The sequence below is a fragment of the Eleutherodactylus coqui genome, chromosome 7 (genome assembly GCF_035609145.1).
Source record: "Eleutherodactylus coqui strain aEleCoq1 chromosome 7, aEleCoq1.hap1, whole genome shotgun sequence".
In the NCBI taxonomy this organism is placed as follows: Eukaryota; Metazoa; Chordata; class Amphibia; order Anura; family Eleutherodactylidae; genus Eleutherodactylus; species Eleutherodactylus coqui.
Genome location: NC_089843.1, coordinates 145369762 through 145395412, shown reverse-complemented (window position 1 = coordinate 145395412; position 25651 = coordinate 145369762). Strand labels below are relative to the sequence as shown.

Sequence of the window (25651 nt, the reverse complement as noted above, 5' to 3'; positions counted from 1 at the left end):
GCTGATAACGGGACCTGGAACTGACGGATCAGAGGGATGGCAGAGAAGAATAACTGCAGGCCATGTATCGCCTTAGCACTTTGGTTTTGTTACAGAATTTTGTCCTGAAACCAGAGGGTCGCTTTAAATTTTCTAATTAATCTACTTATGCAACATTTGTAACAGGAAGTTCAGCCTGCTTCTTAAACACTGGTTTTAATGGACACCCAACAAGAGCAAGGCCCCTTTTAGACTGAACGATTGTAGTACGCGCAAGTGACATCACCTCTGGCTCATTCGCTGTCTTGCAGCCTATTTAGACAGGCAGATTCATTGTTGACTTGTTCAACAAGAATTGTTCAGTATCATTCAGTGTTTCACATAAGTGAATATGAATCCCTGAACGATCAATGTTTAAACTGAATGAGAAGTGAAAAAGCCAATGATGGTTTTTATGCCTGCATAAAATGAATGATGAGCGAGAAGCAAACGACTGTCATTTGTCATTAAGTCATTGGCTCGCATTTAGACCAAACAATCATTGTTAACTTTCACTTGGTTGAACGTTTTTCTGAATGTTAATCTTCTGTCTAAAAGCACCTTAAGGGTCAAAACTTACTGGTCAAAATGCGTAGGATGTTTGTCCGTCTATTTATCCCTGTTGTAGAAGTATTCAATAAAAGTAGATGAGTGAGCATACTCACTAAGGCAAACTACTCGAGCGAGTAGTGCCTTATTCGAGTACCTGCCCTCTCGTCTCTAAAGATTTGGCTGCCAGCGCGGGTGAGTTGCGGGAGTGAGCAGGGGGAAGCGGCGGGGAGAGAGTGAGAGAGAGATCTCCCCTCCGTTCCTCCCCGCTCTCTCCCGCCGCCCCCCGTCAGCAGCCAAATCTTTAGAGACGAGCGGGCAGGTACTCGAATAAGGCACTACTCGCTCGAGTAGTTTGCCTTAGTGAGTATGCTTGCTCATCTCTAAATAAAAGATATGTCTTTTAAGGGGTTCTGTCATAAAAAAAAAATTCTATACTCACCTATTCCTCCTCTGTCAGTCTTCTTACCGCATCTTCTCCCCGCCGATCTCCTCTTTTCTCCTGCACTCCCAGGGAAGGGGGTCACCTGACCTCCAGTTGGCTTATTCTTCTGCTTCCTGTGACGAAGCGTCTATTCTCTTCAGTCTTCTTCTGCTGGCCAATGTTTGCTACGTAGCTACGTTTACTACGTGACGTAGCGTTCATAGCCTAGCAGGGGATGTTGAGCTATTGCCGAGACTGTGCATGTGCAGAGCCTCGCTGCAGCAGTATGTGAACTCTCATGGCGAGCCAGCGTGCATGCGCAGTCTCGGTTATAGATCGGCATTCCTTCGTAGGCAGTGAAGGTTATGTCACTAGCGATGTAACCTACACTGTCATGCAGGAAGAAAAATGCAAAGAAAGAATGCTCGATAACAAGAAGAAGAGTATCCGCGCAGCTTACGGTGAGGTGACCCTGGGAACTGGAGAATATTGACAGGGAGAAGATGCGGTAAGGAGATTGCCTGGGGAGGAATAGGTGAATATTGATTGTTTTTTGTTTTTTTTTACAAAACCCCTTTAACCCCTTGAGTGGCACGCCCGGAAATTTTCCGTGACGAGCTCCACTGCCCATAGCGATAAAGCCCGGAAGATTTCCGGGCTATGTATCACTATGGGAGCTGCAGAGCACAATGCCACAAGCTGTGACAGTGTGCTCTGCCTGCACAGACCCACAGAGAACAAAGCAAGGGCTTTGAAAAACCAGCAGAAGATATTGCCGGCATGTCGGCAATGTCCTGCTTTGTTTACAGGTTGCCATAGAGACCATCGGCTTGTCAGAAGCAAGCTGATGGTCTCTGTGACAGGGAGAGCTTGGTGCTTGGCTGTCAGAGGACAGCTAGGTACCAGCTCTTAAAGCAGAGATCAGAGAAAACCTCCGATCTCTGCTGTGTTAACCCTTTACATGCTGCAGTCTATGTGACTGCAGCATGTAAAGGGCTGTCACTGCAGCATGTAAAGGGCTGTCACCATCAGACCCCCGGAATGTGATCAGGGGGTCCTGATGGGCCCCTGTGGAAGTCCCCTAAAGGGACAAAAAAAAAAAAAAAGTTAAAAGTTAAAAAATTATTTAAAAAAAAATTATAAAAACACTTAGTCTCCCTTTACTTTGTAAAAAATCAATAATACAATCACACATGTGGTATCCATGCGTTGTAATGACCCAGAGAAGGAAGTTAATACATTATTTAACCCCTTAATGACATGGCCCCTTTTTTTCTTTTTTCCCCATTTCTTTTTTTCCTCCCTCCTGTTTAAAAAATTACAACTTGTCCCGCAAAAAACAAGCCCTTATATGGCCATGTCAATGGAAAAATGAAAAAGTTATGGCTCTTGAGACGCAACTGCAAAATTAGTTGAAATTCAATGATTAGACCATTTTAAAAAACCTGCCCTGGTGGGCATGACAGGGTGGTAGGAAACCCGCCACTCAAGGGGTTAAGGAACAAGAGTCAAGTGCTGGATACAATTCCTATACAGAGGCCACTGCGGTCTGTTGCTGCTATCCTGGCTCTATCGGAAGCTATTAGGTGTTCTGCTTCATGTTGGCATGGGCTGGCTAAATCTCTCTTCATCTATAGCAGGGGTCCCCAACTCCAGTCCTCAGGGATCACCAACAGGTCATGTTTTCAGGATCTCATATGGTAAGAACACCTGTGGCAATGTCTGAGGCGCCGGCAATAATGACATCACCTGTGCAGCACTGAGGGAATCCTGAAAACATGACCTGTTAGTGGTCCCCGAGGACTGGAGTTGGGGAAGACTGATCTATAGGGTACATCAGTGCACACCAATGATCTGGCACAATCACCCTTAGATCTTGATTTCCTTTAATGTATGCCCCTTCACCAACCATGTGACTTATATGGCCAACTTATATAGCTCCATTTAAAGTTTTGTTCTGTTCATCTCTCCACTTTTAGGGTCCAGAACTGATGAATAAATATGTTGGTGAATCAGAAAGGGCAGTTCGTGAGGTAAGTGTAACCTAAAATGTAAGATCTACACTAACCTATGTGCTACATTACTTGGTGGATAAAGAAAGTACTTTTTCTAGGATATTATGTTTTAATTGTGTTCTGTCACCATAAATATAGTCTAGGTAAAAGGATAGAACTGACGTACAGTAATCAGGTAAAATCACAGCTAGAACCCTAAAATAGCACCTGCCGATCTGCTTCATAACTTCGTTATGTCCCGTGAGCTCACATTTATTAATTTCAAAGGGCTCACTCCTGTCTATAGGTTCTACCCAGTAGACTCATTTGGAGACACCCATAAGATGGCCATACACAGGAGGTCATTTGTGACACACCCGTCAATTTTGAAGAGATTTGTTGACAATCTAAGGCCTTGTTCGCATGGGCATTAACACTTACAGCACCCGTTGTTATGCTGCTTTATAGGAGCAGAACAATAAAAGTAATGATGGTGCCGGATCCATCACATGCACGGTGTCAAAGGAGCTTGATGGACACCATTGATTAAAACAGAATATATTGGGTTTTCATATTGTACTAAAAAAAAAAAAGAACGCTATGCTACTTTTTCGGTACCTTTTTTGAAATCTGTGATGGAAGCTTAAAACCTAACATCTGATGCAGGTGTGAAGGAGTGTATGTGAGTCTATGATCTGGTACTGTGTCTATGTAGTAAGCGCTGTTTTGTTATGGTATCTAGGTAGTAATAATAATCTTTATTTGTATAGCGCCAACATATTCCGCAGCGCTTACATAGACAGGGGGGATACAGAAAGACAAAAGTACAAACATTACAGAACCACGGTTACATAGTAATCAATTGATGGAATCAGTAGGGGTGAGGGTCCTGCTCCAACGAGCTTACATACTACAAGTAATGGGGTGATACAGAAGGTAAAGGGGCTGGAGATGTGCACGGTATGGCGAGGTGGAGAGTGAGCGATGTTATACACATAGACAATGGTCAGACATTTAGCCGTGTGATGCCAGAATCAGTATGACTGCAGGAGCGGTTTATGATGGCTAGCAAGCATTGCAGTCAGTAGGTCAGGGAGCATGCTATCAGGCGGAGTACAGAGGGGTTTGTTTAGGAAATGCGGTATGCCTCCCTGAAGAGGTGCATTTTTAGAGCACGCCTGAAGTTCTGTGAGTCCTGGATTGCTCGGGTAGCCTTTGGTAGTGCGTTCCAGAGGACTGGTGCTGCTGTGGAGAAGTCTTGGAGGCGGGAATGAGAAGTTCGAATTAAAGGGGCGCTCAGTGTGGTTTCGTTAGCAGAGCAGAGAGCCTGGGATGGTTGATGGATTAAGATGAGGGAGGCGATATATGGTGGTGCTGCGCTGTGGAGGGCTTTGTGGATGAAGGTAGGGAGTTTAAATTGAATTCTGTATTTAACGGGCAGCCAGTGCAGTGACTGGCACAGGGCAGAGGCGTCCGAGTAGCGGCTGGACAGGAAGATGAGCCTGGCTGCCGCATTTAGGACGGATTGGAGAGGGTAGAGTCTGGTGCAGTAAAGGCCGATCAGCAACGAGTTGCAATAATCAAGCCGGGAGTGGATGAGGGCAACAGTAAGCGTTTTTAACGTGTCCACAGTGAGAAAAGAGTGGATTCTTGCGATGTTCTTGAGGTGCAGCTGACATGTTCGGGCCAGAGATTGGATGTAGGGGGTAAAGGAGAGATCGGAGTCGAATATGACCCCAAGACAGCAGGCATGTTGTCTAGGAGTTATGGTGGCACCACACACTGGGATGGAGATGTCAGGAGGAGGTCGGTTAGTGGAGGGTGGAAATACCAGTAGGTCAGTTTTAGAGAGGTTTAGTTTTAGGTAGAGAGAGGACATAGTGTTAGAGACAGTGGACAGACAGTTGGTAAGAACAGTACTACATCTAGTACTATATCTGTATATTAAGCTTTACTCTGGTACTGTATGTAGTAAGCTTGGTTATCATATCTATGTGACAAGCTTGGCTCTGGTACCGTTTCTATGTGGTAAGCTTAGTTATGCTATGTATCTGTGTAGTAAGCTGGTTCTGTTACTGTATGTAGTAAGCTTAGTGTTGGAATTAGATCTATTTAGTAAACTCAGTTCTGTTATTGTATTCTTGTAGTAAACTTGGTTCTGTTAGGTCCCTTGTCCACTGCAGTTATTTTGCCGGAATTACGCCGTCTAAAGCTTTTCATAGCATTGCTATGGAAAGCACCGACCCCTTGTCCATGAGCGGAGAATCATTGCGATTCTCCGCTTGTGGACGGCAATTCGCAGCATGCTCCGAATTGCCCTGATTCTCCGTGGTCAGCCTATCTATCAGATTAGGCTGACCTGTGGAGAACCGTCTGCGGCTCCTGCTCCGGGGTGGCGGCTCCACGGCGGATCTCATACCGCAACACCCATGGGCAGGGGGCCTTAGGGCTCATGCACACGAGCGTTGCGTAATTCTGCTGCGGATTTCCGCTGCAGATGTATTATGTTTAAAAACGCAAGTGATCGCGGATTTCCGCGGTCTCAATTAATACTATATTAATGGAGACCTCCTGCTGCCTAAATCCGCGGTAAAAATCGAACCTGCCGCGATTTCTTTTCCTGCGGCAGAATTCCGCCTGTAAGCACCTGCAGCAGGAAGACTATTAGGCTCAATGGAACATAATAGCTGAGGATTGCCGCTGTGGGAAACACTGCAGAAATCCATCCGTGGGCATTAGGCCTTACTGTATTTATAAAGTAAGCTTGGTTCTGGTGCCATATGTATGTTCACACAGGAGATAAGTCTCTGACAGAGGTGTCTGGCAATAGTGTGGTGGTGGGCCCTAGCTGAACTTTGTGCACCTGAGCCCATGGCCTCTAGCTATGCCCCGTTAATTAGTTACCTGTACACCAAATTTTGTAACACATGAAGTCATATTGTGACCGTGCCCCTTTCCATGAGGCCACACCCCTTTGCCAAACTTTACCAAAAAAGGGGCCAAAAGTGTCTTAAACACATAAATGTGGTGCAAAACATTTTAAGACAGTTTGCATTGGAAAACTGTTGAATTTTTAATAGTCATCTGCCTTATGAGGAACTGCTATACAGAGCTGCACAGCCTGAACACAGTCAAGACAAGAAACACCCTTTAAATACCAGCATTCAGAACTTCTATTGTGTGCTTCTTCAGGTTTACTTCATTACATTCTGTAAAGATCAGTAGGATATGGAGTCAGATATTCAATAAGGGACATCTGAAAGGGGGATATAAGTTTTCACAGCTCGTTATTTTTTGTAGTCACATTTATTTGTCATTAGTTGATTTTCAAAGTCTGTATAAGCAGATGATTGCATTATGTTTCCCCTTAGATATTCAGAAAAGCACGAGCCGTTTCTCCCGCCGTCCTCTTCTTTGATGAAATCGATGCTTTGGCTGTTGAGAGAGGAAGGTAGGACTCTGATACTTATCCTTCATGCTTCTTCGGTCTTCCTACATTCTTAACTGTTTATTTCTGAAGCCCGATGTACTGTGAGTTTACAGTAGAACGCAAACATGTCTTCTAACATTTACTAGTTCTATGTTTTACATTTGTGAATTGTGACAATATTTGCTAAACTTTTATTCATCTTAGGATCCCTCTCAGTGCAAAATTCTAGTAAAATTTCCAATCCGGCCATGGGCATTAGCCCTAAGAAGGAACATTAGTCTCATTACTATTCAGCAACACACGGTATCTTTAAAATATTTATGTCACGGTACAGAAATTGTATTCTAACGCAACAAATATGTCAACTTTCTGTTATTCTTTATTATAAAACCCAATTAAAATGATTGAAAATGAAAAAGTCAGAGACACAAGAATTGCAACAGTAAGGCTGCTTTCACATGGGCGATAAAATCGTGCGATTTGTGTGTTGCGACACACACAAATCTTGCATGAATATGAACCCCATTCTTTAGAATCGGGCCATTTCCATGAGCGATTTGTATATTGCAGCATGTATATGTTTGGGTGTTCCCTCAAAACGCCTCGCCCGTTGTTTTCAATGGGGCTGGAAAAAACATTGCGCGGCTTGCGAGGTGCACGGAAGTGCGGGTACATTGCATGTGCGTTTGACGCCGCTGGTTGATACTTGTGGTTGCTTTCTATGTTTCCTATGCATATAGAGCACTCAGGATCACGATAGCCTTTTAAAGTTGTATCTATGCTTATAATGAGTGCGAGGCCTTAGGCCATATAGGATGTAAACATTGGAAAGTTGCCCACTCCTTTCTGATACGACACTGGACATCCCTGTCATCGGTGATTGTATTGCCTAAATAGACACACTAGTTGACCTCTTCCAACCCCTGTAGTTGATTGACCATGATTTAGGCATTTGTGGATGTGGTGTACCCAATTTACATAATCTGTGTCTTCTCGCAGTTAATCCAATAACCAACATCCCCATATTTATTCTAGGTAGCCCTCCAATGCTATATGGGATCTGTAAATGGGCCCCATATATCTCTTTACAAAAATGATTTTTTAAGTGTTAAGTGCACATATGGTAAAACTCTGAATGTAAGCAACTTTTTTTTTCTTATATTTTTCAAAAGAATTATTTTGGGTAGTTTTTTAGAAGTCATTTTTTTTTGTTGCCAGAAAGGAGGGTAAAACTTTTTAGACATGTCGATTTTCTACTGACAGTAATTTGATGAAATGTCCTCCCAGTCACAGTCTACTGCATCTCCTCAGTCTTTTGTTAAAAGGCTGTAGACGTCTAGATCATCCGGACAATGGGTAGCGGAATATTCTACCAGAGCATATATTTTCTTTTTTTTTTTTATTTTTAGAACTTTTCCTCTAAAGAGACATCTATTTGTTTTCAGTTGTTACTAGACATCAGAAAATCCATTGTTTACCATTTACCATTTTTAAAGTAGGCTGCAAAACTTGTTCATCCACTGGGTAATGATTTCCGTCCACAGTTCACTATTTAGGAGTTATAATTATTGGTGCGTATGGCGTAACAGGACAGCGTAACGGACAATTGCTTTTAAAGGAAGTCATGGATGTGGTAATAGCATAACAGGGCAATAGAGGACAAAAGCTTCTGAAGAAAGTTCAAGTTTACTTTTATTTATGTCTTGTATCCATAGCATTCTCTTACAGTTTCCTTCCACCCTGCCTTGCAGCCTGTAGTATTGTTTTCTGTCCCCTTTGTCGACTTCATTCTTGGACTGAACATGACTTTCCCTCCTACTGGATTATATGATTCTTACTATTTTATGTCAAACTGACCTTTTGCTTTTTGGTTCTCCTCCATTATCTCTTGCTTTTCCCTCTTTTTCCAAAGCTTTAGTGAATTAGGCAAATGCAGCGGAGGTTGACATTATGTAACTTTCCTTCCCACCCACACTAAAGAAAAGTACTTTAAGAATTTCCTGATAGAAACGAGAATGGAATTTTAAAGCTGGACTCGCTTTCTCTCATTTGTCTCCATAAAACCTACTCTCGTTTTTTATATTTGGAGCAGTAGAGGAAATCGTAAACCGCTGGGTTCTTTGGTAGGTTGATTAATAAAAAGTTAATTATTTCTTGCCGTCGTCATATTCTAAGACGACACATCTGTTCTTGCAGCTCCGAAAAGTTGGGACGTACAAATGCGTTCATTATCAAATAAGAAGCAGATGGGAGGTAAAATGTGTGGCGGAGTTCTCATTAAAGTCATCTAAAGTCAAATGGTGGAGGGACGTGGACACGGCACTTGTTAGGGGCGGCCTGCTTTTACAAGCTGATTTTGCACAGTAGGAATTTGAAAATGCATTAGAGATGCTAACAATTTGCTGCCTCTGGAGATCAATTTCCTGTACTATTAGCGCTAACCATGCCGGGGTTTTTAGGGAAACACCTGTCTACTTTGTCTCTGCCATTCACTCCCCTGTGCCTCCTGGTTTCTCTGCACTATAAATTAGTTTTTCAGGCCTCAAACAAGTCTGCTGCAATTTGTAGGGAATTATCTGAAACTGTAGAAGTCTATTCAGCAGAAATTCTATCAGCTGAAAAGGATTTTCAGTTGGACACCGTACGGCTGTTTCCTACTTCAACTTTTTACCCATATACTCGTTTTGGGGTTGATCCTTGTTAGTAATGCCACTTCTAACTATCGAATGAAAGTAAACGACTTCACAAGTGAACTCACGGCATTTTTAACTCTTTCCAATCCACTGTCTGACATCTTGCAACATTCTGATTAAAAGCTGACGAGGAAGACATCCGGCAGGGTATTCTTACTGTATATTACTGGCCGCTCTGTTGTCGGGGCCTCTCAGGCATGTCACATACCGCATTGCTGGCTCTAGCCAGCAGATGGCGCCTTTGTATAATGGCAGAAAGAGAAAGGGCCCTAGGAAACCCTGAATTCAAAATTGGATTACAAAAGGTTAATACTGTATGTCTATATTAAATGCGGATCCTCATGGTCATGATTTTGCAGATACTGCAGCAACTAAAAAAAAAAAAACTACCAAAAAAATCACAGAACTGACACTCTTAAATATAATACAAATTTTGGTATCAAACTTCTTAAATTAGGTAATAACATAAATGTTATATCTGCCTCAGGCATACTTAAATGGCCTGTTCATGCTGGATCCAGAATTGGAAGCGGGTGTCTAGGAGACAGAAAAATGAGCACTGTTAACCATTGTAGGGTTATGGCCCATTTAGACACGACAAGAATCGCTCAAAAATAGCTCAAAGCTGTCTTTTGAGCGATTTCTTGTTCTGTCTAAATGCAGGGACATCGTGCAGTTTTTGTGCATTAGTCGTTGATCGCTGAATTCTAGTTTGCTAGAATTGATCCATCAGCTGTTATCAGCACTGTTATCACAGCCGGCTCTGCTGATAAGATTCTCTCTGCTAGTTTCTCACTGTAAATTCACAGCGGGGACACTGACAGTCAGAACAGAGAAGAATACAGCTGTTTGCTTATACAAACCAGCTCTATTGTCCTATTAGCGGCCGCGGCAGTGTCCCACTCCGCTTGCATATTCTATAGTATATTCTTAGCTACTATGAAGTATGCAATGGTGATCGCTCAAAACTGTCACTCAAACTATCGTTTGAGCGAGTTTTGAGCGATCATCTTTAAGTGTAAATGGGGGCTTACTGTGCAGTATGAGTGGCTCACAACAGCGGTAATCGGTAAATGAATAGACCCCATTGTAGTCAATTGGGTCCGTTCTGTGCTGTTCGGTTCCACTCTAAGACTAAAGGCCCAGTTACACGGAGCGTTGATCGCTAAAAAAAAACGCTAAAAGGTGATCGTTTTAGCGATAACCGTTGCGTCTAAATGTGCGCCCATTGTGCATGTTTCGTTAAGTGCTAGCTGATCAAGTTCAGGCCAAACTAAAAATCGTCCTTCAGCCTTATCAGCAGTTCTCCACGGGGAGTGCTGATAGCATTGCTTTTCCCTGGAGAATAAACGATCTGAATGCAGATAAGAGCCCTCGGGCTATTAACTGCTTTCAGTGAAGGCTTCATTTGCACACTTAATTGCTCTTAAGTAGCTGAGTAGCTACTTAATAGTTTATGGAAAATAATCGCTCGAAGCTGTCACTCAAACGGTCGTTTGAGCGATCATCGGCTGGTGTAAATGGGCCTTAAGCCGTTTGGCCACAGGGATTTCCGTTTCCTGCTTCTGGAACGGAGCAGGAAAGTGGAACCCTGGATGCAGATGTGGAACCACCCGTAGCTGCATACTGCCTATTGTTTTACACTGAAGTCAGTATGCAGTAAGTTCTGTTGTCTTTAAGATCAAACTCTGACTGCTATAAAGATTTGTTAACCAGAACATTGGAAGTCAAAATAAATGATCATGAAATGTGGAGATTTAGTTTAACGCTAGGGCTCACTGGCGACTTTATAAAAAGTTTGTGGTGACTTGCAAATATTGCAGGAATTTTGATCATGTCTTGCAGCAACACATTGAGGTTGGGCAGTGATTACGCTAACCTGTGATTTTACAGCAACCAAAAGTTTCTGTAAACAAGTTTGGTCAAATTAGAGGCAAATTGGCACATAGTGCCCCTAGTAAAAAGGTCAGAACATAAAGTAGATGGGTCACAAAATGGAATACCATGCAAATTCACAGCCTGGGGCCAGTGAGGGCTGAAGCGAGTGAATTCTAAACGGTCTTTGGAAGTGACATCACCACAAGAACTGTTTGTCAGGAGCTTCTTCAGTTGGGTTTCCATGAAATCTGTCAAGCCACTGCACATAAGTCTATAATAATCATGCACATTTGCAAGCGTTGTCTGGACTGCTGTATAGCCCCCTGTTACTGGACAATGGGGCAATGAAAGCATGTAGTCTAGAGTGATTAATCAAATTTCACTATCTGGCAGTCTGATAGGTGAATCTGGACCTTTCCTGTTTCAGCATAATTGTGCTTTACGAGGTGAAGTGGCCTGCATAGAGCTCTGGAAGGAACGAATAGTGTCGGGCAGATCCCATTGACTTTAATGGGGTCCACCCAGCTGGCCGGTATTTTCAGCCGGATCTGTGCAGAAACCTCCGTCAGGAGGCTCCGACACAGATGTGAAACCACCCTTACTACAACAAAAGACAGCACAGTGGATTAGTGGTTATAGTTGTTGCCTGTAGGCTCCTGGGTTTGAATCTAACCTATGTGCCAAAAACATGCTGATAGGTTAATTGGCTTCCTATGAGATAGGCCATAGTATGTGCGTATGACATCACAGTGATGTAAAATATTTTTGTGTAAAAAAAAAAAAAGTCAAAAGTATTATACCACACTATTTTTGTACATGTATAAGATAAGGAAATTAGATTATAAACTCCATTGAGGACAAAGATTGACTAGTATGATGATAATCTTGTCGAATATGTTTTGACTCTATGTAAGCAATTGCATAATAAAAGAGGGCCAAACCCCATATTTATGCCCATGGAATGACATGTCTAACAAGATCCTACAGTGGTGACGGTAAGGTGTACACATACCTTTGACCATATACTTTACTTTCTCTTACTTTTATACTTTTGACCATATATTTTCTTTACCTTTGTTGAGAGTGATAATGCCACAAGTTATGTTTACTAGATTTCCTGAAATGGGTTGTTGATCCAGGGACTTATTCTGATTGTTGTTTTTGCAGTCTGGAAAGAATTTCTTTCCCTAAGAAGATGAGGAAAAATTGTCTTTTGTCTCAAGGGGATTTTTGACTTCCTCTGGATCAACATTGAAGGACATTAGGCTGAACTTCATGGGCTTCTGTCTTTTTTCAGGCTTAAAAAATACAGTATGTTTCTATGTTACTTAAATTTGTCTCATATTTTTGCTTTGTTCCTTTAATTAAGTAGGATTTTATTCTACATACAGTATATTACTAAAATGGTTGATATCAATGGTTAAGCTAGCATAGACTAGAGCAGTGAAATATCAGTCATCATGATTTATGGTCAACTACACTTACGGCCTTCAGATTCTTATTGTGTGAGGCTGTGTTTGACTTGTGATAAGCCCACTGCCTCATTTGAGATGAAGAACGGTGTTTATAAATAATAACAGTGGCAATCTTACCTTGAAAAGTATAAGCTAGCACTGCTGTTTGTCTGGCACTGACCAAAGTAAGATGTGGAGTCTAAGGTAACCTTCTTGTCCTTTTACACGGGAATGAGCATCGCTGACTGGATGGAGGCAGAGTGGGCTAGAGATCATTCCGGCCCACCCGCTTCCATTTACAGTAAACAGGCAGTCGTTCATAAGTGACGACTGCCTGTTAACACGGAATATTCCATCATTCTGTCTTCTGCATGCAGAAGCTGAACGATAATCATTCAGATTCTTGCTGGATCGCAGAAATCCTAATGATAATCGTTCCATGTAAAACCACCCTAAGAAGAGCATTGATTGACAGCTGAACGCTGCCTCTGATTGGTCACAGCGCTCAGCCAATCAGAGGCAGTGCTTCAGGAGGTGGGGATTTTCAATCCCCGGCCAGAAGAAGAGTGCCGGGACCTGCAAACAGATGCGCCGGAGATGGCAGCGCTACTAAGGTGATGTATTCTACTTTTTTATTTTTCTACAGTTATTGATTATTTTCGGGGAGGGAGAGGCGTGTGTGTGTGTGTGTGTGTGTGTGGGGGGGGTAATATTTTAGAGCCCCTAACCCCCCCCCTTCACCCCCTTCCCCGAAAATCCTTGTCGTGGACAGTCCCCTACCACTGTACAGTATCTCCTGCTGTGGCTGTGACACAGCAGGGATGCAGACCTGCAGGGATGGGAGGCTGTTTCGCTGTGGAAATGACTCACATCCAGGGCTTCAAGAAGGATTGCGAGAACGATATCGGAGCATCAATCACATCCCGATATTGCTCTCGCCAGTATGCAGGAGCCCTTAACCTTAGATTTTTTTCTTAGTGGGTACTGTCAAATGTTACAGAATCCAACAATTTAATGAGCCTTTTATATTGTCCTTTAACATTAGTAGCATGACACCCCATAGACAAGATGTGACCAAGCATTCATGTGTTTTCAATGGACAGAGAAAGGTCAGCTGCTACCAGAAACCTCTAGGGGCAGCTTATCTCCAGGGGAAGCAAATGGATTGGGCATTGAAATTTAACATGCTCCATCTTTCCTTCCTTTGACGTTGTCTGGTGGGTGACAGTCCAGAGGCTCCCATACACTTGAGATAGTCGTCCAGTTCCATCACCATCAGCAGGTCCAAACAACAATTCCCCAATGTGTATAGGGGTCTTTAGGCATGTCAGATTTTTGCCACAATCTACAACTTCTTATTCCCCAAGCTTTAATAAAATAACAAGGAATGGCGTGTTGATCGCGTACCCAACATTCATCTGACATGTATGGCCAGCTTTCGTACCACTATCAACTTTTTGGATTGATTGGTTTCCATGCCTCAGACTCAGCGGTTTATTCTTTTCTTGTATCTCTTATCTGAAACCTAAACAAGAGATCCCAGACTTCTGTAATTGGATAAATACTTTATGCTGATTGCATCCAAATCAAAATACGTCTTAACGCCTACAATGCCTTGTTGTTCTGAAAGCCAAACAATGCAGACAATCGGGAAGCCCTCTCATCCAGTGGATACGCTTTCCTGATTACACTTTCCTAAAAGCTTTAAGTCGCAGCATATACAGACCCCTCTTAAATTACTTCCCCATCACATCATTCTGTTTAGAAAGATAAATTAGCCAATTGTATCCTTTAATTATACATTCCTTTTACAAGCTTCCCTAGGTTTCTCCCAAAGCTGTTGTAATTATGTGATACTCCTGCTATAAATAACCTGCAAGTGTTTAGTCTCGGCACTTCATGATTAAATCTCATCTCGGAGATGACAAATGGAGGAGTTGTTTTCCTGATGACTGTTTCCGCTATATGTTACTGCATGCTAACTAGGAACTTTCATGATATTAGTAATCATTTTTACCTCAAGGCCACTTCCATACCACAATCTGTACTTGGAGTAATCCTACAGCAGTTTATTAGAACAGAACATAGAAAGCTATCGAAAATTAAGCAAAAATACATATTTGTCAGTATGCATGACTTTTGGAAAGCATTTCAAGTAAACAATCTTGAAGAAATTGTGAAGGAAACATAGGGCTCCATCCAGGGGCGTAGATAAAGGCTCATGGGCCCGGGTGAAAAAGTTTATCTTGGGGCCCCCCAACTTCTCTTAATCCCTTAACACAGACGCATAACTGGAAGCCCCAATGCAAAACCTGTAACAGGGCCCCCAACTATAATGCTTTATTCATAGTACTGGGGTCCCTATATGGAGAAGAGGCTTTATGGGCCCCCTAAGGGTCCTGGGCCTGGGTGCAACCGCATCCCCTGCATCTCCTATAGTTACGCCATCACTCCATGGTCTCATCCATCCACAACTGATAGTGTAGGTCGTAAGAGAGAAGGTTCTCTGTAGTTGTAATAAAACAATATAACTTTATTTTTCTCTTTACTAACTTTAACAATAATGGTCACAGATCACACTTGGTGGGATAAGGAGGGGTAGCTTTCTATTGCTTGGCTTATAGACCCTCTCAGCTTGTAACTGTCTCTACTAACCCTGGCACATGTTGATTTGCTGTATTGAATAAAACAGAATCAAGAAAATGAAAGATATGAAAAGCTCTACTAGTAACCTTATTTACTGATGTGAGCAATGTACATTCATATTTGGGCAGTTCTGAACTTAATTATTAAAAATAAACTGTAGCAATATTTAAAGGGGCCTTTGCATATGTGGCTTTTATGACATTTCCATGGGATATGCCTTAAACGTCTGATAGATGTGGGTCCCATCTCTGGGACTTGCAGCTCTCTCTCGAGACCGATCCACCCAGACTCCCATTCTGTATGTGGCAGTAGGGGATGGCCAGCTGAGAGAAATGATCTGCATTGTTTCCATAACGCCTATAGAAGAGAATAGGTATTATGGAGGCAGCATATTACAGTGAGGTACACTGTTTCTGCAGCTCCCAAGTTAGGGGCCATTCACATCTTTGGCAGAGGTTTTGTTTGCAGCCTCCAGCGCAGATCCGACAAAAATCCCAAATGAAATAGCGCAGCATGCTGTGATTTTTTTTTGTCCGGTGAAATATCTGTCAAAATGCCAAAAGCCAGACAGCCCCCTTTATAGTCTGTGGGCTCTGTTCGGCTCCAGCCTGATCCGGCGGTTCCGGTATTTTCATAGTGCTTCAAGGATGGGAGCCAAACAACGGAAATAACCTGGAGTCCCGATGAAAGGGGCCTTTTGGAAACAGCATAACTCGCTATGCTAGACTGTTTCCATAACTCCCACTCACTACTATGGCTGTTTCCATAATCCACAGCCAGGATGGGGTATAGACATGCTATGCTATTTCATCCAGTATGATGCTGGTTGGAATGCTGAAAGCTGGACGGACATCATTCTAGTTAATACGTTTTGTTCAACTCCGGCATGTGCCAGATCAGGCGGTTCATTGGGCTCCGAGGGCTGAGCTGAACAGAAATCACCCAGAGCCCTGGAACAGATACGTACGGGGCCTTATGGAAACAGCATAGCTTGCTGTGCTACATTGTTTCCATTACTCCCACTCACTACTACTATGGCTAGATGATGCAGAGACTCCAATATTCTAATCTCATGTAATAAAAAACATGGTTGCTGTGTTTTTTTTTTCTTTTGATTCATCCTAATTGTCCTGTCTGTCAGATTATCATTTACATGCTGCAGTCAGTGACAATGCTGATTAAGATTTTTGGCAGGTTGACTGTTTATGCACCCCATTTTGGACTGATTACAGGTTGGATAAGAGACATGGGGACCCTTTAGAGCATGTTGGAAGTTTTTGGAAAAGTAAAAATTCTTTCAAGCTCGGAAGTGTTACTTTTTAAATACTGTATAACAACGTTGCGTATGTTTCCATGTCTCCATAACACTGTTCATCCGTAGTGAATAGCTTGTACTATTTCAGGAGGGAACAGGTTAAAAGGACCATCTGTTATTCTTTTAAATATTATTGATATGAAAGAAAAAAAAAATCTTGGCTGGCCTTTGAGAAGAATGTGCAAAGGAAATAATGTCCAGTGTTGCATGCCAGATTCCTTTCAGTTTGAAATATGGAAATCTTAGGCCCTGGCAGGAATGGCCTCGTACACCCGGGGCCTCGAAATGATTACATCAGGAAGCGAGGGGAAAAATGTGTTTTTCAGCACGTTTGGCACCAATTTACCAAGCCACTTTGTCCAAGAAATGTTTAAATTAAACGAATGCCTGAAAGCTACAGAATGTACTCCAAATGAAAGTAACTCTGGAAAAGAACTATTGCTGTAAGGAAGCCAGGACTATTTATTAGTGAGTGCTTTACTTGTATTTGCATTCAGTGCTTGATTCATAAATCCTCAATTAGAATGAGTATGAGGGCTGGCCTATAACTGTGTAAACTTTCAGAAACTTCTGCAGAGCTGACATAAAGTTCCATTATGTTATCTAGAATGAACTCTTAAGCTATATGACGGGACTGTAGATGAGTTATATTCAGTTAGTGACGGCCTAGTTGCTTCATAACAAAAACACCTACATTACTAGAAGAAAGTAGATTGGAAACTTATAGAAGTAGGACTTATATATCTTGCCAACATGTTTCACTTGTCTGTACCGCACTTTCTTTTGTAATTATTGCAGTGCTCTCAATTATGCTTTGTAAAGCGCTGTAGAAGTTGATGACTCTATAACACCCATGTTATACCGGCGTTAGCATATATAAAAATAGTTTTGTAATATCTTACTCCTATACTGAGATGGGATTGAAGTTGCAGTAGCAAAAACACACACCTCGGTACTCGTGCACCTTAACCCTTTGCAATCCAATTTTGGATTCAGGATTTCCTAGGGGGTTTTCTCTTTCTGACATTATACAATGGCGCCATCTGCTGGCTAGAGCCAGTACTGCAGTATGGGACATGCTGGAGAGGCCCCCCGACCACAGAGCGGTCAATAATATACGGTAAGAATACCCTGCCGGACGTCTTCCGACATCGGAGCTGTACAGCCTTCAATCAGAATGTCTTCAGATGTCAGACAGTGCATTGGAAAGGGTTAAATATCTGATTAAAAATGGATACATGTTATATTTACTAACCACATAAAAATGTAAGCTTCTTATGGCACATGTTGATCAAAGCATGTAGGCCCATCCGCCTTGTCCAGGTGACCATTTGCTTTTGGTCAGATTCTTAACACTATCAGTCATCCCTCGTTGGTATTAAGCCCCCAGTATATTCAGGGACAGCAGGATTCGGGCTATGTACTCTAATTAAAAGAGCTTAAGCCTTGTGGAGGAGTGGCTGCCTCCATATCTGTCGTGCACTCTATTTTCCACATCTGTTCCAAAGCCTTTTATTTAGAGTATATAATATAACCTGGGTCCTACATTTCCTGAATACATTGGAGGTTTAGGCCCAAAGGGAGGTGAGTCTGTTTAGAATTAGGACCCCATCTGAAATAAGTGCTGCCTGGACGTGGCAGATGGATCCACATTCTTTCTATCAAAGTATGCGTGCCACGGTGCTCCCCTTGCTCACCTGCTACTGGGGCAGCGGTTAGATGCTGTCATCCTCTGCATGCCATGTCTGCTCTACTACCTGCTCCCTAGTGTCTGCCCATAGGGCTAACAGTCTCTCCCACCCAGCGTGCGCGGTATGCCCCTATTCTGTCCCCTACCATTCAACCCCAGTTATTTTAGGTGTCTGTCCCCATGGATCATGCCTAAGCTATCAGTCTCATTAGCCATTGTGACAAAGCCCCTGTAGTGTTCTCCTTGGTTCTGACCTCCTGCCTGTTTACCCATTTGTCTGACTTCTGTGCTCCTTGACCATGGCTCTTTATACTGGACCTTGTTATTGCTTGCTGCCTGTCCTGACCATCTGCCTGGACGTCATTGCACTTGTGCTGCCAGCCCCAAACATTGCCAGTCCTCTGGATATACAGCTGTTCACACTGTCAGGTACCACGGCTTAGCCCTGTGCAGTGTCAGCAGCCACATTCTGGGACTATCTCTACGAGTAAGGCTTGGGGAACCTGCAGCAAAGACCATATCCGGCTTGGAGGGGCCAAAGGTAGAAAATGAGGTTCCCCAAGTGCTGTCTCCCTAGATAGCCCTATGTCAAACTAGTGCGTGGCAAAGCTGAGCCACATCCATCTGTCTGATACTGCGCTAAACACCTTACACTTGTATGTGGTTCGAAAATATGAGCTATGTATTTTTTTCAGATATTAAATGCTCAATGCTTACAAGTGCTGAGGCATGTGTTTATGCGATTGTATTTATTACAGCCAGTGGCGTAACAATAGAGGATGCAGGGGATGCGGTTGCACCCGGGCCCAGGAGCCTTAGGGGGGAAATAAGACCTCTCTTCTCTATATAGGGAGCCCAGTACTATGAATAAAGCATTATAGTTGGGGACCCTGTTACAGGTTTTGCATTGGGGCCCCGAAGCTTCAAGTTACATCTCTGCGTTAAGGGGTTAAGAGAAGTTGGAGGCCCCAAGATAAACTTTTGCACCCGGGCCCATGAGCCTTTATCTACGCCCCCGGTTACAGCATGCTTGATTCATTTGTAGGAAGTGCTAACTGAATTATTATTGCATTTGCTTGAAGTTACACGTCTAAATTCTGAGGCTGCACTACTGAGAGATTATGATGACGTCCTTCTTACTTTTGTGTCAGGTGCAGTGTCCTCATGGAGATCATTTGTGACTCCAAATCAACAAATACATCATTATCCTCTTCCTACCTTTAGTTTCTCTGGAAAATATCTTAAATATACTATGGTTGGCTAAAAACAAAGGTTTGTGTTTTAAGAAAATCATGGATTTGTAGATATCTATAGTGATCTCCAAGGACCAGATGATCTTGAGATACCGGTTGATCAAAGGATTTAATTGACTCTCCCTGCCATAGTTGTGCCAGCGTAGTGGTACCTAATGAAATCCAATTAGAGATATTTAAGTCAGGGATGTTTTGTTGGTTTAACCATCCAAAGTGACACACAATAGGGCATGCTAAATATTTAGCGTTGAGCTCGTTTACATGATTTCTCGGTATGCCATTCTTTTGATAGATGTTGGAGAACTTGATTAGAGTTCTTGGTAGGTATGGAGACATCTAAGTTCCATTGTTTTAGAAGAGTGATTGTGTCTTCCAGGGGTTCGACCATGCAGTTAGTATTGTCCTTGGTACTCAGTAGACATGCAGGGAATCCCCATCTGTACAAGATTTTCTGTCCTCTGAATGTTAATGTAGCAGGGAGTAGCTCTCTGGTCTAGGCCAAGATTGTTGCAGACAAGTCTGTGTACAAGGACGGAGGTTGGTAAGGTGCAGGTAGAGGATTTACTTCTCTTGTGGAAGTTAGTAATTTCTCCTTGATGAGGAAAAAGTGAATGTGGACCAAAACGTCCCTCAGTATATGACCTGCTAGGTGTTTAGGGCGAGGGAGTCTATGAGCCCTATCCCATATAAAGTCCTGTGCTGGACACTCTCATGAGGCCCTGCAGTCATATTCTCTGGAATTCCTCTAAATTTCCCATTATTTGTGACAAAACCTGTTTTCCAAGTCTTCCGCTTTAGCCCAGATTTGTTCAAGTTTTGATTCCAGGTTGTAGTGTGCATCCATAAGCGAGTTGTGTGATGTTGCAAAGTCTTTCATTTTGGCCTCAATATAATAATAATAATCTTTATTTGTATAGCGCCAACTTATTCCGCAGCGCTTTTAAGCATGGGAGAGCACAGACAATACAACAATTACATATGATATACAATCAGTTTGAAACAAACGGAGTGTGGGTGATACAGAAGGTACAAGGGGGGGATGAGGCCAGGGGGAACACAGGTAGTATGGGAATTACATGTGGAAATCCGTTAAGAAGCAAATGGGGTGGGACGATAAGGAGGCGAAGGGGTAGAGGTCGTATGCGATAGGTAGGGTGGAAGGTTTGGGGAACCGTGGGGAGGGGCATGGGGACTAGGTGAGGAGATTTGGTATGCCTCCCTGAAGAGGTGCTTTTTTAAGGAGCGTCTAAAATTTTGTGCATCAGGGATTGTCCGGATGCCTAGGCGTAGAGCGTTCCAGAGGGTCGGTGCTGCTCTGGAGATGTCCCAGAGGGTCGGTGCTGCTCTGGAGATGTCTTGGAGGCAAGAATGTGAGGTTTGTATTAGAGGGGTGTTTAGTCTGAGCATGTTAGCGGATAAGAGTGTGTCGGCTGGGCTAATTCTGCGTTCTGCCTCAGTAATGGCAGAGTTGGGAGGTTAGATAAGCTTTGCAAAATGAGATTGCACTGAGATTTGTAAGGCTTTCACCATGGCTTTTATGGTGGTGTCTGTGGGTGATCTGTCGCTCACCAGAATGCCGTTTAGGATGTCTGCTAAGGGTGAGAGTGTGGGATGTTATGCGGAGTATCACTCGCCCTCCGGAGTGTCCCACCTCTGTCTCTGTTTCTCTTGACTAACAGAGGGAGAATATATTGTGAACCCCATGTGCTCAAGTTGTTGATAGTGGCGGGACTTTGTGGGAACTTTCAGGGGGTCTTTTCAAGGTATAATTTGTACGAACGATCGGAGCAGCGAGACCAAGAAAGGAAACTTTGCTATGCAAACATTCGATACTGTGTGCTCCATTGATTCCATACAGTTGGGTGAGCACTCTGCTGCCTTGTGGACTTCCGGCCGCTCCATCTTGGTCCTAAGTTGAGGACCGAGAGAAGAACAAATTAATAGGCTTGCCTGGATTAGCAGCTGATGGCTTTACCCTCTCAGGCATCCTGAATGTATTAGTAACAGGTAAGATTTGGGTTGCAGGTTATTTAGCCACTGTGGCTTAGCTTTATGCACTGGTGGTGTAGGAATTCTGCACTAGGCAGCCATTAATTCCAGCAGCCAAACCACGCACCCTGATTTTCACTTTCAACTCCCTAGGTGTTACTTTGGATCACGCAGTATATGCGCTATATGAAAATACATCTCTTTTCCTGCCAGTGAATAGTGAACTAGGCAACGCGCTTTCTGGGCTTTGAATGATCTCAAAACATAACTATGCTTTTTTTTTGGTCCGTTTCTTATTACATTATGTTGTTCTTGCTCAATCTTTTAATAAACAGCCGGATATGCTAACTTAACTTTGTTTCCTAATGGTGCACATGGGTCAAGTATTTCATGCTTGGAACTAAAAAAAAAGTCACAATGGAGGTTATATATTAGCCTTGGCTGTAACCTTTGTATACTCATCATTTCTTTTGCCTTTTTCCATTTCTTTTAACAGTTTTTTTTAGCTGTTGCTGATTTTATTGTAGGCGAATTTGCCTTTGGTCAGACTTGCAAAACTGTACTTGAAGTGTACCCAAATTATTTATATATATATATATATATATATATATATATATATATATATATATATATATATATATATGTGTATATAATTGCTGTGCAGAAGTGCATTCACAATTTTTTCTATTGGATATGTTCCATATCCATGCAGAAATTGGCCTGAGTTCAGATCTTAAATATGAAGCATGTCTGTTTATTTTCACATTAGATTTCACCCCTTTCAATGAGACGGGTAAAATCTACAGTGAATTTGTGACAAAATCTACATGTAATATATGCAGATTTTGCCTTGAATACACCATGGATTTCAATTTCAATCTGCGGTGACTTCTGCAATGTTTTTTCTCCTTTGCATTTACGTCCCACATGAACAGTGTTACTCAGGGTGCTTTTACATGTAACAATTTATCGCTTGCACGAGCGAACGATGATCGGGTTTGCTCGTGCAGCCTGTTTATACAGGCAGGTAAATCGTTCACTCACTAAATTATTCAGTCAATCACATTAACTGTACCAGTGAATGAGAGTGACTCAACAATCGGTATTTAACCCGAACGATTAGCGAATGAGCCAACGATGATTTTCATGTTTGCATGAAGTGATCGATAAGTTAATTATTTATCGTTCGCTTGTTGGCAGTTTTTACACTAAATGATTATTGTTCAAATTTGAACGATCTAGCAATTTACACGAACCTTTGAACTGGCGTAAGATATTCCAGTCTTCCAAAAAGTGGGTCATTGTATGGAAAAAAACCAAAATGTATGTTTGCTCGTAGGTACGTTGAATAACAACAACATGGCAAATGATCTTTGAATCATCTAAAATTAATTTAAATAAATGGCATACATTATTTCTTAAATTATGATATAGTTTACTATTAACCCTTTCCAATCCAATTTGTATCCTGGTTTTCCTAGGGGGCTTACTCTTTTTCTGCTGTTATACAACGGCGCTATATGCTGGCTAAAGCCAGTACTGCGTGAGGTGACACATTGGATAGGCTCCGACAGCAGAGAGGCTGGCAATATACAGTAAGAGAACCCCGACGGACGTCTTTCAACATCGGAGCTGTACAGCCTTAAATCATAATGTCTTTAGACGTCAGACAGTGGATTGGAGAGGGTTAAATCTCTATTTGGACTGCTACGAAGGATAACTGTGTCATGAACCATTAATACCCAGACTTTGTTTCTTCCATGGTAATTCTGAGGTAGACAACACTTTCTCATAACTGAGGTTTCACTAAATCATTTATATACACAAACTGCTAGTCAAAAGTTTGTCAATTTTTCCAGTTATTTTTTACATTAACACAGTTCAGGTCTATCAAATGATGTGAAATAGTTCAAAGTTTCAACAGTAAGTTAGGCCAGTTTCACTTCTGGATCAGAACCTCCAGGGGGAAGGTTTCATCGCAGATCCAGCTGCAAATACTGGCAGAAAAAGCCCTGCATGCAGAGCTTTTTCTTCCGCCAAAAAGTTGGGAGTAAAGCAGGCGGACCCAATTATAGTCAATGGGGTCCACCCGGGGCTGATCGGCTCCGTCCTAAGACGGAACCATTTGGTTGCGATGATTCCCCTTCCCTGCTCCCTGGACAGCAGGAAATCGGAATTCCCAGCACAGATGTGAAAGCACCCTTAGAAACATGAACATATTATGAAATTTTAACCTGAATTTTAACCAAAGAGCTTTATTTAGGGAACACATTGAGCACATGAAAGCAAACTATGGTTTCAAATTGGATGCAAGCTCTTCCTACATGTGTCTCAACTTTTGTAGATTACTTTTGAACCGCCTAATCACCTTCTATGGGAGGATTAGGACAGTTTCGCTTTCTAATGGCAAAAAAGAGGCAATTAACCGAAGACGACAGACAATTATAACCCTTAGACATGTCAGTCTGTCCTACAGACAAATTTCCAAGAACGTCAAGGTGAAAGTCAGTATAGTCTCCTATTTCTGATGGGAAGTGGTCTGGCAGACCAAAGGCCACTGCAAAACCAGATAACAACTTTTTGAGAGTTAACAGTTTAGTGATCAGCACTTCACAACAAAATCTTCAAGCACAGCTTAAGGCATCAAAAAATAAATAAGTTTCCATTTCAACTGTGAAGGGAAGACTTCTATCTGCAGGTTTGAGCAGTAGAGTATCAGTAAGAAAGCCACTGCTAAGATTGCAAAATAAAAAAGAAAGACTTAAAAGACTTGCCTGGGCCAAGCAACACCTCCAGTGGACTACTAGAAAATAGAAGAAGGTCTTATGGACTGATGAAGTAAAATTTGACATCTTTGGTGATCCGCATTGAAGACAATGGAAGCCGTCCAGTCCGCGGCCTATCCGCAAATGAATTGCAGACGGGCCACAGATTCCGCGGGAAAGCAGAAGTTTAAAAAAACTCTACTGCGCATGTGCGGCGGTGAAAAAGATAGAAGATCCGCAGTATCTTCAGTGCAGGCAGGCCTTAGTTTGTACACCCTAAAACTAATACTTTGTTGATGTACCCTTTGACTTTATAACAGCGCTCAGTCTTTTTGGGTAGGTGTCTATCAGCAGGGCACATCTTGACTTTGCAATCTTTGCCCACTCTTCCTTGCAAAAGTGCTCTTAATCTGTCAGATTGCGAGGGCATCTTGTGTGTACTGCCCTCTGCAGGTCAACCCACAGCTCTTGAATGGTATTCAGGTCTGGGCTCTGGTTGGCACATTCCAAAGCTTTGATCAAATGCGTGGTGAAACTATACTTTTGTTTATTTGCAGGTCTGCTTTGGGTCCTGGTTATGCTGAAAGATAAAATTCCTCTTCATCTTCAGCTTTTTAGCAAAGGCCTGAAGGTTTTGTGCAAAAATAACTGATATTTGGAACTGTATATAATTTCTTCCACCTTGACTAAAGCTCCAGTTCCAGCAGCAGAAAAACAGCCCCAAAGCATAATGCTGCCTCCACCATCATCACTGTATGTATGGGTTTCTTTTGGTGATGCACAGTGTTGACTTGGCACCAAACATACCTCTTGTAATGAATGCAAACAAGTTCCATCTTGGTCTCATCAGACCATAACATGTTCTCCCGCAGACTTGATGTAGGTTTTGGCAAAACATACCTGGGCTTGGATGTTTTCTTAGTTAGAAAAGGCTTCTGTCTTTCCACCCGACCCTACAACCCAGACATATGAAAAATACGGGAGATGGTTGTCATATGCTCTACACAACCAGAACTTGCAAGCAATTCCTGCAGCTCCTTTAATGTTTCTGTAGGCCTCCTGGCCACCTCCTGGACCAATTTTCTTCTGATCTTTTCATCAATTTCTGAGGGACGTTCAGTTCTTGGTGATGTCAATGTTATGCCAAATTTAATCCACTTCTTGCTGACCGTCATCACTGTGTTCCCAGATAGTTGTAATGCCTTGGAACTTTTTTGTTCCCCTTCTCCTGACTGATACCTTTCAACCTATTTTGTCCATTAGGTCACCCCAATTGTTGCAGGAGCATTTGACAAATTCTGCTATTTATTTGAATAAGACAATATCCTTACTGTTCAAATAGCTGCTAATGAATTTGAAGTTCATATGGGTGTTAAATAAATTATCCAAAAGGGGACCAGTCACATTCGAAATGCAGTTCAGTTTGCAAGCAGCATGTAATAGAGCAGAAGGAGCTGAGGGGATTGATATATAGCTTTGTGGGAAAAGATTCAGTAGAACCTTACTGAGTCATTAATTGATCCAAATATCTGCTGATTCTGGTGTTGTAGCAT

General features: G+C 42.4%; 1 protein-coding gene across 1 annotated transcript in view; it reads left to right on the top strand.

The window, feature by feature from the left end:
- Positions 1-25651, top strand: part of AFG2A (AFG2 AAA ATPase homolog A) — a 324422-nt gene that overhangs the window by 78402 nt on the left and 220369 nt on the right. Inside the window, exons 12-13 of the mRNA XM_066573780.1 lie at positions 2971-3024; positions 6357-6436. Of these exons, the coding sequence (XP_066429877.1) occupies positions 2971-3024; positions 6357-6436 (134 nt within the window). The remainder of the gene's footprint in view (positions 1-2970; positions 3025-6356; positions 6437-25651) is intronic.